The sequence below is a fragment of the Lagopus leucura genome, unplaced genomic scaffold (genome assembly GCF_019238085.1).
Source record: "Lagopus leucura isolate 7727_CA_CO unplaced genomic scaffold, USGS_WTPT01 Super-Scaffold_100026, whole genome shotgun sequence".
Classification (NCBI taxonomy): domain Eukaryota; kingdom Metazoa; phylum Chordata; class Aves; order Galliformes; family Phasianidae; genus Lagopus; species Lagopus leucura.
The window spans coordinates 6,011,830-6,028,295 of NW_024962277.1; the positions used below are offsets into that span (position 1 = coordinate 6,011,830).

The 16,466-nt window shown below is 37.3% G+C and overlaps 1 protein-coding gene across 9 annotated transcripts in view; it reads left to right on the forward strand.

The window, feature by feature from the left end:
- Positions 1–16,466, forward strand: part of IQSEC1 (IQ motif and Sec7 domain ArfGEF 1) — a 353,788-nt gene that overhangs the window by 54,869 nt on the left and 282,453 nt on the right. The window contains exon 3 of one of the 9 annotated variants that reach the window (XM_042880458.1): positions 9,305–9,342. The exons of the other annotated variants lie outside the window; for them this stretch is intronic. Within the exon in view, the coding sequence (XP_042736392.1) occupies positions 9,329–9,342 (14 nt within the window). The 5' untranslated portion in view covers positions 9,305–9,328. The remainder of the gene's footprint in view (positions 1–9,304; positions 9,343–16,466) is intronic. 9 annotated transcript variants of the gene reach the window in all.

Consider the following 16,466-nt stretch of genomic DNA (forward strand, 5'->3'; position numbering starts at 1 on the left):
ATCAAGAACTTAGAAATGTAAGCATCAGTGAAAGAAGTGAGGGAGTTAGTACCTACAAAATGAGAGAACAGAATTTACCTGTGAATGTCTTTCAAAACTGCTTGGTAAGAAAACTTTCAAGGCAGTGGTTTGAATCTCAGCCTGCAGCAGTAAATTCAATAGCTACTCTTGGTATTTCAAAGAGAACTCTAAAAGGCTTGTGAAAGCCACCTCATATTGGGTATGCAGAATTTTTAAATTTGAGCTGAAACTTATGGCCTTTGATTTAGCTATAGTGACAGAAAATTTGGTAGACTGTGCCTGTGAATATCCTGTTCCCTGTACCTTTAGATGGAGCATATTTCAGTGTGCTTCTTTCAATATTTAAATAGAAGATTATTTGCAGGCAACAGTAAATTTGGATACATGAGGAAGGGGAAGCATGGCAAGCAGTTTTTGCTCCTCCTTTTCCTTAATTGCCTGTGTGGTATCCTCTAGTTTTTCTGGTTGTTGCTGCTTAATGAAAGGGACGGGTGAATTTAAATATAGATTACCTATTATTCAGAAAAAGCAACTTTAATTCTCCAAAAGGCAAATTCTGTGCTGAAATATCTTCACAACAGTATGATTAAAGGAGGTGGTGGTAATATGGAACAGAGTTCAGTTGTACACAAGTGTTGAAGCAGTACAGATGTCTGCATTGTATTAACTTGAGTAATACGTGAAATCTCATGTTAACGTGGAAAAATTCTTAGTTATTGTATTCTCTAATGAGGTTCCACTTCAATCTGTACTTGTACCTAGGGCAGAAACATCCTCTGAGAGTAGAAACATTATATACATTAAATCAGACAGCAGTTCAAATGTGCATGAAAACATTTTTTTAAGTTGAATTTGTTGTATTGAAGTCTGATCTGAGCAGTAGACTGTAAGAGTCTAAATGACAGAAGTATCTTCAGTCAGATCTCAAACCTTAAAGAAAATCAAGAATCTTGTAACATAGAAGGAGAATAAATTTCATGTCTTTTTTTCCACCTTCTCTATTCTATTTCAATACAGTGTCAATTTCTTTAAAATGGTATAAATTGGCCTTACTCAGAACTTATCACTGATCAAGTGCTGCTGATATTGTTACTTAAAGATAGGTATCAGGCTTTCATCTCAGAAGGTTTTATGTGCTGGTCAGGGCCTGTATTTCCTCAACCATCCCATGACTTACCGTGGCAATTGTACGTTTATCTAAACGTACCTGATAAGAGCAGCTTCTAATCAGAAGATTGAGAGATGCCTGCCTCATTTTTCCCTCTGCAAAGGCCAAGAAATAAATTTTTTTTAACACATTACAGAGGCAGGTAAATTTTTCACCCTGAAAGTGGTCTTTAGAACTGAGTTTTACTTGTTATGTTGCATAGGGATTGCTAGGTCATGGACTGAACCAGTGATTGAACACCAGGTGAGAAGGTGTGGCTAACGCAGGGTGCACAGATGCAAGCAATGCACCCAGGTGACCAGAAGGGGTAGACTCTGGGTTCACCACTCCTCACTCTCATTTAATGGTTAGCAGAGGAGGGAGTATGATTTCTATTTGGAGATTGGCGATCTGGAGACTTCACCAACCATTCAAAAAGGTAAGGTACTTTTCTCCGGGTTGTCTTCTGAACTGTATCTTGATGAATACCTTTACAGGCGTGTTTCTATCCTTGTAGAAAGCAATATTGCCTTCCTTTGCTCCATGTGAGATATCATCAGAATTTGCCAAAATAAACCTTTGATATTCACATCTAGTTGTTCATGAAAAACATTATTACTGTTTTGACCTTATTTACCTCTATGAGCTGAGTGTGTCTAAGCAGGTGCAGTAATAAAAACTGTTAGAAAAAAGTTTGTATGTTTTACTGAGAGTAAGGAAAGCAGTAAATTAGTAAATTGGGTGCTAATCTGGTTTATCTACTGACTGACAAGTATGTATCTTGGAATTGTACTTTTACTCTTGAGACTGTTATTGTTTCAAGCAATTTTCTGCTGTGCAAGTATATTTAAAAGGAATTTGTTCCCATTTTTTAAGGAATCCTTTGAAATGCTTTTGTTGAAAACGTGGCATGACGTGACTCTTAGCTCTTTCATGAGTCATCTTGCTGTGAGTGAAGGAAATTAAGCCTCTTAGGCTAGATGAAGGTTCCCCTTGGAAAATGTTATTTAATTGAGGATATACTTCACTTGTGATAAGCTATGCAATGAACCTTGATATTTAAATGTCCTTACCAATAAATTTAATTAACTTTACAAAGGTAACTGATATTCCCAGAGGTCACTGCATCTTTATTTAATTTTGTAGCTTGTTCAGATTTGTGATTTGGTCAATCTCCATACGTTGTGGTCGAGTAAGATTTTGTATCCTGGCTAATTGAACGCATTGTGTGAAAGAGACTGTTCAATACCTTGCTGTTTTAATAATAAATCTTAAGTAAAGCAGGTTGGATATGCTTTTTAATTTTAGGGGCAAATCTAGAATACCCAGAGGACAGAGGAATTGCCAAATGGGGTGTTTTTCTCCTCCTTTAATTTAGAGTTATAAATTGTAGCTTGCTTAATGTTAAATACCTTTTGAACCTAAGCTCTAGAAATGTACATCTGTGTTGCTGAGTTTATTGTTCAGTTCAGACTTCAGGAAACTTTATGAAACAACTCATTTCTCTTTTGTTAGATTTGGTTGCCAGCGCAGAATGTGAAAGCTAGATACTTTCCTTTCTAAACTCTTTTATGAAAGGAACTAAAAAGACCATTTAGAGACACGCAGCCAATTTGTAAGTCATCATACTCTGTGGTATCTGAAATGCCAACACAATGTCTCAAATTTGTCTCCTGCTCAGCTAAGCACAGGACTTTTATTTTACTCCTTGTGCTTAGCTGGATAGTTATTTCTATTGGTGGAGAGATAACTAGAGAAAATTTTCATTTAGGTAGAAATCATTGTTAGCAGTGATCTCTTAACTATTATGGATCTGCTCCTTTTCTAAGCAATGGGTTTCATTCAATACATCTGTGTTTATAATTCTGTCCTTAGAGTATGCTATCATCAGCAATTACATTTTTTTTTTCCCCTCCACTTGGGCAGGCTGGTTCTGCTTCTAAAGAGTAAGGACAATGTAGGGGGAGGTAGGAAAAACTTTTGATTTCCAGCTGGTAGTCTGACTTCTTCCGAATAGAAGGCTGTTATTATAAGTACTAATGCCTGGGATGTGGTGATAATAGCTAAAATAAACCGTAATGCCTTGAGGATTATGCAGCTTGTGATGCTGTCAAAGCAGATAACTGGTTCTCTCCTCTCTTGACTAATTTCCTACTTGCTTGTTTAAATATAATGTGCAGAGGTACTCACTCCTCTACTGTGCCTGAGAAAATATAATAAAGAATAGTTCAGCACATTAGCTGCAGCTTTGGAATTTAAGACATCCAGTGTGATGGTTTTCCTTTAAATTGAAAAATCTTCTTTTACAGTTGATGAACTTTATTTTCTAGACACAGGTGAATGAATTGGGCGTGTTTTTGAAAATATATGTATTTTTAATGTCAGAGATACTGCTTCCTAGACAAGACTAAATGTATATGGAAAATAACATAGTTTCTTCAAACTGGGGCTCATGGTAGCAGGATGACTTCTCGGTGTGTGCTTATGTACCCTAGCTGGTTACCTGTGCAGACGTGACATAGATCAGAAGGTTAAGCACAGGAGTGTCAAATCTAAAAGAATCACTCAGGTGTATGTTTGGAAAGGAATTCTGATCCCACTACAGAACTACCAAAGTAGATACCGTATTGAAGAGTTTTCACTGACTTTACTAAAATTCATAGCTCTTAGAATCATAGAATCATAGAATCACCAAGGTTGGAAAAGACCTAAAAGATCACCCAGTCGAACCGTTCACCTATTCCCAATAGCTCCTACTAAACCATGTCCCTCAACACAACATCCAGCCTTTCCTTGAACACCCCCAGGGTCGGTGACTCCACCACCTCCCTGGGCATCCATTGCAGTGCCTGACCACCCTTTCTGCAAAGTAATACTTCCTCATGTCCAGCCTGAATCTCCCCTGCTGTAGCTTGAAGCCATTGTTTCAACCTCTTGTTGACTTACGTAAGCTTGCTAACTGAAGAGAAGTAATTGCAGAGATGTTTCAAATGCATGTGTTGTTCTTGCACTACTTGTGTGCTAGCAAAGGGAAATTAAGTATTAGTCCTTCTACTGGAGATGTTTTATCAACATACCTAGCACTGCATTTGCCTAATGTTTCAGGTATCCATATGAGGAATACAAATACCCTCACACACAAGGTTTGATCTCTTATACAGCTGGTGTTAATTTGCTGTTTTGGTGATTGTAAAGAAGAAAATTTTTCCCCCGTTCTAGGTTAGCACGTTCAGATAACATGCTAAGAGTTAGCGTATTTTGGTTAGCGAATATCAGTTCTGATATTCGTTGTTTGATCTTTCTGAGGCCTCCTATTGAGGCTGGTCTCTAGTATATCAGTGAGGAGAGTATTCTGTAAGTTCAGTGTAGTTCTAATAAGCATCTAAGTGCTAATGAAGTTCTGCAATTATCTTTAGAGAAATAGGATGGAGTTGGCAAGCAAGCTCTCTTTTGTCTTGCTGATACCCTGCCATGTGTTTATCTGTCAAAGCAAGACGAGGGGTTAGACACTTATTTATGCAGTATTTGAACATTCTTGGCATGTTTATACATAATGAAAGCAGGCTTTTCTGATATTACTCAGCTTTTTTTTAAAAAAAAAAGTGTTTGCAAACACTAACTCCACAGACTGTGCAGGTAGGATACTAGATTATTTATCAGTTTATGTTGTGATCCCTCCCGAGATGCTATGTTTAGACAACAAGTGATATGATTATCTTGCATTTTGTTTTCTACTGGCCAACCTCTATCTCATTTGGAAGATTAAGGCTATTTATTTTAAATCCTTGTGCTTTTCTGAAGCATAATTCCTCAGAAAAGAGGAAAGCTTATTCTTCATGCTGCGTTGTCATTAGAAAGCAGTGCTTCTAGGAAGCTTGCTACTGTGCTTACTCTATTTAGCCCTTCTAAAAGCACTGCAGCTTTCCCCCTCAATTTTAACTTTCTGAATTTCCTTAGCTTTCCTAAATTCCCAGGAGTGTGTATCTGGGGACACTCTGTTATCTTGGCCTTGCATGCAATTTGATACAAGCTTGTTTCTGACTTTCTTTGTGTGGACATCAGCTGTTTGGTTTTATCTTTAAACTTAATACATATATCTAATCCTTTGATGTTGTACAGCCCTGAGAGCTGCAGGTAATTTTATCTGGATGTGACCAGTAATCCACTGGTAGGCATTAAAGTCAGCGCTGAAGATTTTTCTCTATTGGTAAAACAGATTATGAACATCAAAAGATAACTATGCAGTATAGAATTATTAACAATTAATTATTTCTGTGTACAGTAGTTGCTTTTGGGTTTGCTCCTTCAGTAGCTTTGAGAAAAGAGCTCTCAATTGAAGTGGTTATCTTCTGCAATTTTGAAAATGTAATTCTTCATAATGGTGACTTTGAACTGAATTAATATGTTGTTGCAGTAAAAAGGCAGACTGAAAAATGTAGTCCTGTTCACTAACTTGCTTTGATAGGAAGAAAAATTTGATGTTTCCCTCCATGAAAACACTATGAACCATAAATCAAACTAATTGTTCTTTAGAATAATTCTACTTACTTGCTTGATCAATAAATACGTTTTAAAAACTCACAAAAATCACAAAAGCAACTAAAAAACTCCAAATCCAACAACCAAATGAAACTATCACCTTTTCTGTCTGGTTTCACTGAAATTTACGCAGTGTGCTTTATTCTGCCTTACCAAGCAAACATGGTGAAACTGCCACTGATTTCCTGTTGTCCTCCACCAGTAAGATATTCTGTGGCTGTTGCATGTTCAAAGTACTAAATACAGCTTAGTGCTGACGAAAGAGTAAGACACCATTCTCTCACAATACCTCTGCCTCCCTCTGTTTTCAGAGAGCGTTACTTTTTCCCATCTTACCACTCCTAATATGACTTATCTGCTTGCTCAGGAAGAGGCTCATTGAGTGAAACCGCTTGGGTGATGAAACTGTGGAGACGTTAGTCTGTCTTTCTATTGCATCTTAAAATGAGCTTAAAATGCATCTTTATTCTGATGCTTCTCACTATAAAGAAGAAAAAGATGTTATTTCCATCCTGCCTTCATGTATTGCGAAATGCCTGACTTAATCAGTAGTGATCATGTAGCTGTTGCTAAGTATAGTAACTATGGGGAGCACAGAGAGACCGACTTTCCCATCTGCTATTTGAAACAGCAGTAATTTTCCCTCCTTCAAAATATATTTTTAGAGGTTTACAAGTAAAAGCAAAATGGCGTAGCTTCTAAGTAGAAGTAGTGAAAAAGAGACATTGTGAGATTTAATGTTGATAATTTTTATTTTAATAAAATAATTTTTATTTTAAAAGATCTTTTAATGTAATGTCTGCAGTGTGTTTGAATAAGCATTCCGTGGTACCTTTTTTCATGTGGAGGGAATAGAAGGCAGCCTTTTCACTTTTCTAGAGCGATTTCACTTTTCTACATTTTGACTTCACATACCCCAGTGTTCTTCTGTATGTTCTTAGAATCAGATTTTCTTGATTTGAATCTGGAAATCACATGACAGTTGTGGACAGCCATGAAGCTTGTCCCAGCTCAGAAATATTCTGCCAGTACAGAACATTTGAAGCACACGATCAACTTAAGTTCACAATTACACTGGTAGCACTGTAGTAGAAAAAGGCATAGTAAGAAGTTTGCTGTTATTTGGACTTTTTTGAATTGAAATAATTGAAACAAAACAACCACAACACACACACACCCCAAAACAATTTAGGAAGCTTGATCTCTTACATATGTAATTAAGTAAATAAATCAATCAGGAGTTGCAAGACCAGAAGTGCTATTAGTTATGACATTTTTTTCCTTACATTTCTCAGTAGCTGGTACTGCTGATAAAATAAATCTATATTTCATTCATTCCTTGATCTGCCAACAGAGGGGAGTTATTGAGGAGCTAACAGTGACATCCGACATGCTCTTCTGACTTAGTGCTTGCTATGCTGTGTACTTTTTGCAACCATTTTCCAGTGCATGTGATGGAGATCGAAGCCTCAGATGGTAATGGATTTCATCATGAATGCATGTAAATGCAGCTAGGAGGGTCTTGACACAGCTTCGTGTGGAGTTGTGCCATTTATCTGTCAAGTATTCACAAAATTCAGACTTTGAAGAGTATGCACAGAATGCCTAGCTATGATGTTAGTGTCTTCTTGAAACCATCTGGTGTTGGATCTTTGGCATTAATGAAAAAAATTCTTAAGAGAAGAAAGAAAATCTTTCCAGAAGAGTCAGCCTAGAAAATACAAGGATTCACATTTTTCTTCTTGTTCTCTCAAGAAAAGTTCAGAGAATCTAACCACAAATACTGCATGAAATGCAATTAAAAGCATCTGTGACAAAATGTCTCCTCTTGCGTATAAAACAGTTGCTGATATTTTTAAACCAAAGTCAGAAATCACTACTGATTTCAATACTGAAAAGTATGTTTCAAAAAGAGGATTTAAGATCAGCTGGTCTGTCTACAGTTATTTCAGGAGTAGCTCCTGACATTTACAGACTCTGAGGAATGCAAATCTTTCTTATTTTGTATCCACCTCAGTAAAATCTGAGGGTGTGGGTAAAACTTCATGAATTCCAGGAGGGATGAAGTCAGTTTGTCTAAAAGTGCTTTTTCTTTCCTGGCCAACTGATACAGCAAGTGTTCCAGTGAATGCTACTCTTCTATCCTTAGTGCTTACATAATAAGAAACTGAAGAGATGAATATTTACAATTAAAAACATTTTATAAGAACTATGAATAAAAAGGGTAGGTTTGGTGTTTCAGAAAATATAAGGCATCTTTCCCAAACAAATTAAAACTTTGCCTAGTTGAGCTGAGAGCGGGACAGGGGAGAAGAAAGGATGGAGTTCAGACCAGAGATGATAGAATACAGGAGTCTTTGAAGAGCGAGGAATGCTCTGAGTAAGAATGTTTTTATATCTCCATTATTGCATGGAGCGCTTCAGTGATGGAAAACAGGCACAGCAGAAGTGAGTAAGCATAAACACAGTGACTCAAAATTTCCAAGTATGTGGACTTTTCTTCGCTTACTGACGCTACTTTGACTGGGTTGTAATTTCAAAGCCATTATTGGGTGTTCTGTTTCTCCTGCATGAACCCCAACTTTCCAAGCAAGTTAGTGAGATAACTTCAGCTTTACCTAGATGTTATAGCTTCTTAACTGAAACGTTCTTTACAGTAGACAGAATTTACCTGTTCATGTAGTATGGCCTTTTTCTTAATGGGAATAAAAAAATTAAACCTAAATTGAAAGATAAAATAAAGGAGCAATTTGCAATTCAGTCAGCTTTAACGACTTTCCAAATGTGACTTCATTGTTCTGACAATTTCGTGCTGAGTTTGAAGTTAGGCAGTAGTTATCAGAAGCTTTTCAGAATTCCTAACTATTTTTCCTTCTTTGTTGTTGTTTTCTGCTCACGTAATAAGGATTGGCACACTGAGAATACCTAAAACAAGTAGTATAAATACTAAAGCTGTTGTCTGGAATGTTAATCCATGCATTTCTATTCCAGAACTCTGTTTATTTCCTGAGGATAAATTGTGTATAATTGCCTCCCATGCACGTTGCTTGGTGTTTTTATCAAGTTAATTGTGATATATTTTTTTTCTTCTGTAGGGGAAAATACTTCTCCCAGCTTCCAGTTCACCTTTCTCTGTGCAATGTCTCTGCTTGTTTGTTACTTCTACTGAATGCAATCAAATGAATATTACATAAGTATGCTTTTGTGCACACAAAAAGGAAAAGCAGGTACATATGCACAGAGAAGAATTAAATGCTCATTAGCAGCAGCAAACTTGCAAGCATGAATTTTAAACTTTGCCTTTGTGTGCAGATGTAGTGCCCTTATTAATCTTTATTCCTCATCCTTTTATTATCAGTTCTGTGGCTCAGTGTCTGATGCTTTGTTGACACTGATGCATATATAAGTCCAACTTCGGACTTATATTGTACACTGGATGCCTAATTGTAGCTAAAATGAAGAAATACGTGTAGGAGCTTGAGTTTGTACAAAAGTTCACTTAGTTTTATTCAGAATGGATTCTGGTTACTTTATCTCATAAAATCGAAATACAATTTTGATACTGTACTGATGATTTTGTCCTCTTGTTTGTTCCAGGACATTATGAACTCATGATTTTACATGTCTGTTTATAGGTAAGCTTCCTGTTTCTAGATCATGTGTTTTGCAGCCATGTCATGTACCCTGTCACAGTAAATCAGTTTAACTGGAGTCTAGCTTGGAAGACGCACAATGATAATAGATTTCCAATTTAATGATGCTAAATGACTTAGTCCTGGCAAACTTCTAACCATCACTCCTTGCAAATGATTTTACTGCATTTGCCACTCCTGTTAGAGATAATTAGTGTGTAGTATGAAATAGTGTGTTATTTAAATTTTCTGCATAGATTAACTGATGGAAAGTTAGCATCAAAGAATGGTTATGAAGATTCAGAAATACCATAAATAAATCTTGGAGATCTGCAGTAATTTGTACTTGATAGAAATCAGAAATGCATATTTTTTCTTGCAGGGGAATTTTAGGAGTAGTGTCATGATTGAGTTGTTTGTCACTTTTTGCAAGAACTACAGATGGGGAACTGAAAAGAGCTGTTTGTTAATATAACAGGCATTTATTTTTTACATCAAAGTACATCTAGCTATACTAGAATCCCCCAATAGATGTTTGAGTGATCCAATATTAACACTTGCATATGAAGAACATGTAGGAACCTGCTTCATTTTTGAAATTGAGATGGTTCTTATCCATTTTAGCATATGTAATTTGGGGCTGTTCTACTGGAGTTGGTCTCATGCAGAGTAAAATACTCAATATGAGTATGAACTTACAACCAGTCTGCCTTTATTTTAAAGCGGACTAAAACTGCTTTTAGCTGAGACTTATGAAGACAGGCTGCAATCTCAAGTGCAGGTTGTTCAGAATAAATACTTCTGTATGGTTACTTTAACAGATTCTTAATAGTGCTCAGTTTCTCTCAATAAATTCAGTTGAAGAAGCTTAGCATCGAGCAGCACTAAGCCTTGCTAATCCTTAAAATGTGCTAACTTCCAGCACAGAAGTTGTTAATGAAGCCAGTGGGACTTCCAGTAGCTATAAACATAAGGATTCTGCTGATTTAGAATGTAGGGATAACCAAGAAATGCTGGTGTTGTCACTGTTTGTGCACATGTCTAAGGGTTCATATAAAGACTACTCCAGCATTATTTTCTTTCCTACAGAGAGCACTCTTCATACGTGAGGCATGGCAGTGCCACTCAAAAACCTGCATTCCAGGATTAGAAAAACTAATAAATAAAATTTTAAAGAGCTTCAAATGTTTGTTTTGTTCCAAACACAATTTCCAGCCTCTGGCTGGAACTTAGCTGTAGCCAGGGAGAGAAGCCAGTCTTTGGCCAGCAGGGAAGGCAAAACCAGCTGTTAAGAGGAGAAGCTGGCAGCTGAGTGAAGTGCTCTAAAATAATTGTGTGGGGATAATTGCATAAAAGTTCTCGTAGATTTTCCTAGCCATATTTATGATTTCAGTGCATTGTTATTTTAAGGAAGAGAAAAACAGATGAAATGAAGGTAGGGAATTGTCACTTGTTAAAATGGAAGTGAAGGATTAAGGTGGAGCATAGTGTAAAAAGAGGATAAAGAATTGCTTTTATTTAATGATACCCTTTGCCAAATGCCCTAATATTTAGCATTTGAACTGTCACGTGCAATGGTTATAATTTGGAATTCTAATTCTTATTTAAAGAGATTATGATTTTTTAAGTGGTCTCTTTGATAGATTTTAGCCACGGCACGTAATAACTTTTAATACTGCTATTTGTTAAAGAGCAGAAGCAATGGACTGGACTGTTCATTTTGAAAGAGAATATACATATATAAATATACTTTAAGTCTTTGCCAAAAAACTGTCAAGAGCAGGATTGTGAGGGAAAGGTCTCAGTATATCAACTGGTAGAGAGGCTACTGATTTCCTCACTGTGAACTTCAAGTTTAAATTGATAACACTTTAAATTTTGACCCAATAGGTGCATTTTGCAGATGTTTTGCAGTTAGTATGGTTTTTGTCATCAGTAAATCCTTAACAGCAGTATGAGCAACAACTTAATTTACAAGTGAAGTCTAAATAAGCCATAATGGGGCAGCATTAGTTTTCCTGTTCTTGTTTAACATGATGGAATTTTGTTCAATAACTGGCTACTATTCCTCATGAGATGCAAATATTTAATTTGTCTCTTCTCTTTCTCAATCCACCCCAACCCTGATAAAAAGCACACGATAGAACTTGGTAGGCTATGGGCAGACCTGGGCTGCCCCACGTTCAATGATCTCCAAGCGTTTTTAAAAGTAGGTCTTATCTGACTTGTATCAGCCAATGTTTTTCAGCCCTCTCAGATGCAGTGTAGAGATGAGCTACTCCTGTTATGTCACTGGAGTGACCTACTTCTAATGCTCTCCTTTTAGCTTACCAGCAAGACTCAGGGTACCAGTCTAAAGTTACTTTACAAAAACTTTTTTACAAATTGTATTTAACACTGAGAATGTGCTTTTTTATCAGATGAGATCAATTATAATTTTAAAGTAAATCAAGGGCGATTTAATTTTATACCGCTTTGCTTAATAGTGAGCCTAACATGATTCCTTGGATGTTAATATTCTAATTACATTTTGTAACACTCTTTGTACATTTATATATATTATTTTGTCATGGAGATGTCTAAATTGTGATCTTATTTATTGCTGAACTTTCTATTCATCAGTTTACTTGAAGTATACAATTTCATGTGCACAAATTGAGAGGTAAGCCAGCAAAACACAGTATATTTGCTGGTAGATGAAACACTAAGCCTTGAAATTATGGGACAGTTACGGGTTCTCTACATAGCTTAGCTACTGGATGCTGTAATTACCACCTTAATATTAACATTCACACCACTCAACTCAAAGGAATGTTTGGTCTCATCATGAGCATCACTTGTGGACAACCAAAAAAGAATAAAATTTGTTATTCTGAGAACTTAAGGTCTGTTTTGTTCTGTTGTTGAAGTGGAAGAGTAGATAAACTGCAGAGAGGAAGAACCAAAAGAAATAGCAGAAAACGTACAGAAGCAATTATTTTGAAATTGGTTTCTGTTTCTATGCTTTTAAAAAGTGCTGTGGTTGTAATCTTAATCTATCCAGGACATTTAAAGTCTAGGAAACAGTAGGAATGAATCTTCTGATTTAGACTTCTTGTCACAGTATGTAAGTACAATGAGCCTCAGCTCTGGGTTTCTTTCAGTGCTGTGGACATGCTCTGCCTGGCCTCTGGAGTAGAGCATCTTGTTCAGTTGTGTGCTATGTTGCTATGTTCTATTTGCTTCTCTTCATTATTAAAAACAAACACACAAAAAAACAATGATAAAAACCCCCAAATACTACAACAACGAACAGAACAACATCAACTTCACAGGATATAAAGCTTGATTAAATCTTCAAATCCATTAATAAAATCTTTGCATTAACCAGGACTGTTTACAAAATTATCAGTGCTGTCTGTAGTTTCTTCAGCTGATTCCTTGTAGGTACCAGAACTTATCAAAAGACGCAAGTTCTCTGATAAACTAAACAAAGTTAACTTTGCAATATGGATTCTTAGTTTGAAGGGTGAAGGGAAGAATAAATTATTTTTGTGGTTTAAATGCCTTGTGATTTACTATTTCATGTATAATTTTAGCACAACTTGTATAAAGTAGAATTTGCATCCAATTTTAAGTCTAAAATAATTTGGAAGCAGTATAGCTTTATCATTAAAAATAGAGACTATTTTAAAAAATGTATTGATAAGACAATGGCAGTAGAAATAACTATACATGCTGTAACTCCTGAACACCTTTGTGTGCTATATGTGGGTATATGTAATGTGTGTGTGTGTATATGTATGTATATATATACCTGCAGGGAGGAAAAACAGCCACTTTCAGAGGCACTACTTTTATGAACAAATGGGAAAACTCCGCATCCAGAATGTGCAGATACCCCTTCCAGTTCAGATCTTGTGTGTTATTTTCTTAGGAAGTGGTTTTCTTTATCTGTGTAGGACTCCATCTCCATGGGAACAGAATGTCTTTGAAATATTTTTCTGAAAGAAAAAGACATTTTACAGTAGTATCTTCTCTGCTGTTAGTTTGGGAGAAATTGCTTGATTTGTTTTGCTTCATTGTACATGAATGTACAATGCCTGTATGGCAGGAGGCACTGAGAAATAATTTAGAAAGGAGCTGAAGATGAGAGTTTGCTGTTAAATTCTCAGAGCCACTGGTTTTGTGGCTCATTCTTATTGTTGGGTGAATTTTGCCTCAGATCAGTTGGTCTGAAAGCCATCTGTGTTCACAGGATGCAGTTCTTTGTAATGACAGCTAAATTGCTCTGATGCAGCTATTGCGTGTGAGTGTTTCCTGCAGAAAAGGGTAAAGTACCTACCATGATCTTTGGATCCTTCCCTGGGTCTAATTTTGATTTACTGTAGGGAACAAAATCTGAAACGTGAAGGGCTCCTGAAACTGTCTGAGAGGAATGAACACATCTGTGACAATTAACCTGTGTATTCTGCCAGAAATTGAATCTTTTCTTTTGTCAGTAAAAGCCTGCATGCCCTCCACCCCTGTTTGCTGGTACTGAGTAGTTGAGGAAACCCAAGCCTGCCAAGTGAATTTACTACTTGCAGAGTGCACTTAAAAATACAAGTTGTTTGCAGCATACTCTACTAGCTCTTCATTCAGCTGCTGGTTTGAGCTGAACTGTGGGAGGTGAGCAACACTGTATCTTCACTGTGTGCATCTAAACTGCAGCTTCAGATCGATTTTGACTTCATATGTGGGATTGATAAGGGCTGTGATCATGAATAAACTTTGCATGCCTGATAAAGTTTTCGGTTTTGTTGTCCTTGGTAGGTACAGACAACTGCCTCAAACAATCATCTGTCTTGAATGATGTGCAAAATTAGTTTCATCCTCCTTCAACTGTGTCTCCAAAAGTTCTGTGTTTCCTTTGGAAGTAGGAAGTGAAATGCATGTAGGATTGTGATTATGAAATTCAGTCAATTGTAGGTGTATAGTTGGGCGCGAAAGGAATATGTTAGCATCTGGTTTAACTTTAGACATCCATTGAGCGTTCATCTTTCCTCTCCTGCGTGTGACTGGCAGAATATAATATGCCAGTGAAGTACATGTCCCAGAGTTGGTTGTCAACCAAGGATCTAATTCTGCAATTCTGCGCAGTGGTTGGGGCTATTTGGGGAGGCACGCACTTCTTCACATTCTCCTTGAAGTCAGAAATATTGTTTCATTCCTTGTTTGAGGAATCTTCATTTGACAGCTGGTGCCAGCTCACTGCTGTGCCAAGTCGATTCACAACTTGGCTGTAGATGAGGTGAATAACAATCTATTGCCTCTATTTACCATATTGCTTTTTTTGTGTGTGTGAGATTTACCCTTATTTTCAGCAGTATTGCTATACTTATGCCATCGCTAGCAGTGACCACCATCTATCTCCTTACACTATTTGTCAGAATAGTCTGTGTAAATATTGCTCTCAAGTTGAAGGAAATGTGACTTTAAAACTGGTCTTTACTGAGAATGAAATTAAGAAAAATAAAATTTGCCTTATATAAATTGGACCATGAAATCCAATCTATTCCCTGGGGAAAGTCCCTCAGTCTGCGTGAGCAGGCATTTGTCCATGTTAATACCTGGACAGGAACATAAGCAATTAAGCTATCACGTGTTAAAAATGGTAGCTTGATTTTCTTAATACCTGGGTAGAATTCCTGCTACAGCATTCTGGCCAGCATGCTGGTGCCGAGGCTGAGAGAAGATCACTGTTAGCAGCTCAGAGCTGGATTAACTTCAAACGGCTAAAAATAGCCTGCAAGCCATCACAACAAAAGATGCTTTTTTTTCCTCTAGTAAATCATGTATTCCAAAGGGAGGCCTTATAAAAAAAAAAAACCAAATCTGTCTGTCTTCTCTGTGGAGTCTTGAGGAGAGCTGTCTAACCATTAGAGCCCAATGCTACTGTACACTTTGAATAGGTGCTAATGCTGCAGCAGTGATAAAGCATAACATGTGGCAAATGAATTTTTAAATCTGATTATCATAAAAAGAAATTTTATGAGAAATTCTTCTTCTAAATGCTGTTTCTAAAGGTGGCAACTGAGAGGCAGTAACGTCCTAATATTGCACCATCTGAATTATTGTGAATAGCCTGAATTGCTCCTGCTTCAATCATTCTATTACGCCTCAGCATTTGTATTAACACCTTCTGTAGAGCTAGTTATTAGTGATCTCTGGTATTGATCTGGTAGCGTTCAGTAGCTTCTGGAGCTTTGCAGGCTGTTTCATCAGAAACAGTGTTGCAAGCAGGAGCAGAGAGGTGATTGTTCCCCTAAATTCAGCACCAGTGAGGCCGCACCTCGAGTACTGTGTCCAGTTTTGGGCCCCTCACTGCAAGAAAGATATTGAGGCCCTGGAACGTGTTCAAAGGAGGGCAACAAAGCTGGTGAGGGGTCTGGAACACAGGGCTGATGAGGAGAGGCTGAAGGAGCTGGGAATGTTCAGCCTGGAGAAGAGGAGGCTCAGGGGAGACCTTATTGCTCTCTATAACTTCCTGAAGGGAGGTTGTAGTGAGCTGGGGGTCGGCCTCTTCTCTCGTGTCATTAGTGATAGGACCAGGGGGAATGGTTTCAAGCTACGGCAGGGGAGATTCAGGCTGGACATGAGGAAGTATTACTTTTCAGAAAGGGTGGTCAGGCACTGGAATGGACTGCCCAGGGAGGTGGTGGAATCACCGACCCTGGGGGTGTTCAAGGAAAGACTGGATGTTGTGTTGAGGGACATGGTTTAGTAGGAGCTATTGGGAATAGGTGAACGGTTGGACTGGATGATCTTTTAGGTCTTTTCCAACCTTGGTGATTCTATGATTCTATGATTCAGGTCTGTTTTCACTGACGTGTAGTAGGAAGAGCTATTAATTTTCTCAAATGAGGTTAATTGACTCTTTTTCCTTTAACTTCTACAGTGATAGAAGAAGTCTAGCTTGGTGTTTCTGGCAGCATCAGCTTTTCAGCAGTATTTCTCCTACTGATTATTATCTCTGAAAATACGAATTGGAGTTCTTGGGTAGTGTTACACTTTGTGCTTTTTGTCAGTAAAGTAGTAATGGAATACAAATATTCTTCATGGGTACTCAGTTGTACTGAAGTGGTGTTCAAAGTAGCTTATTAAGC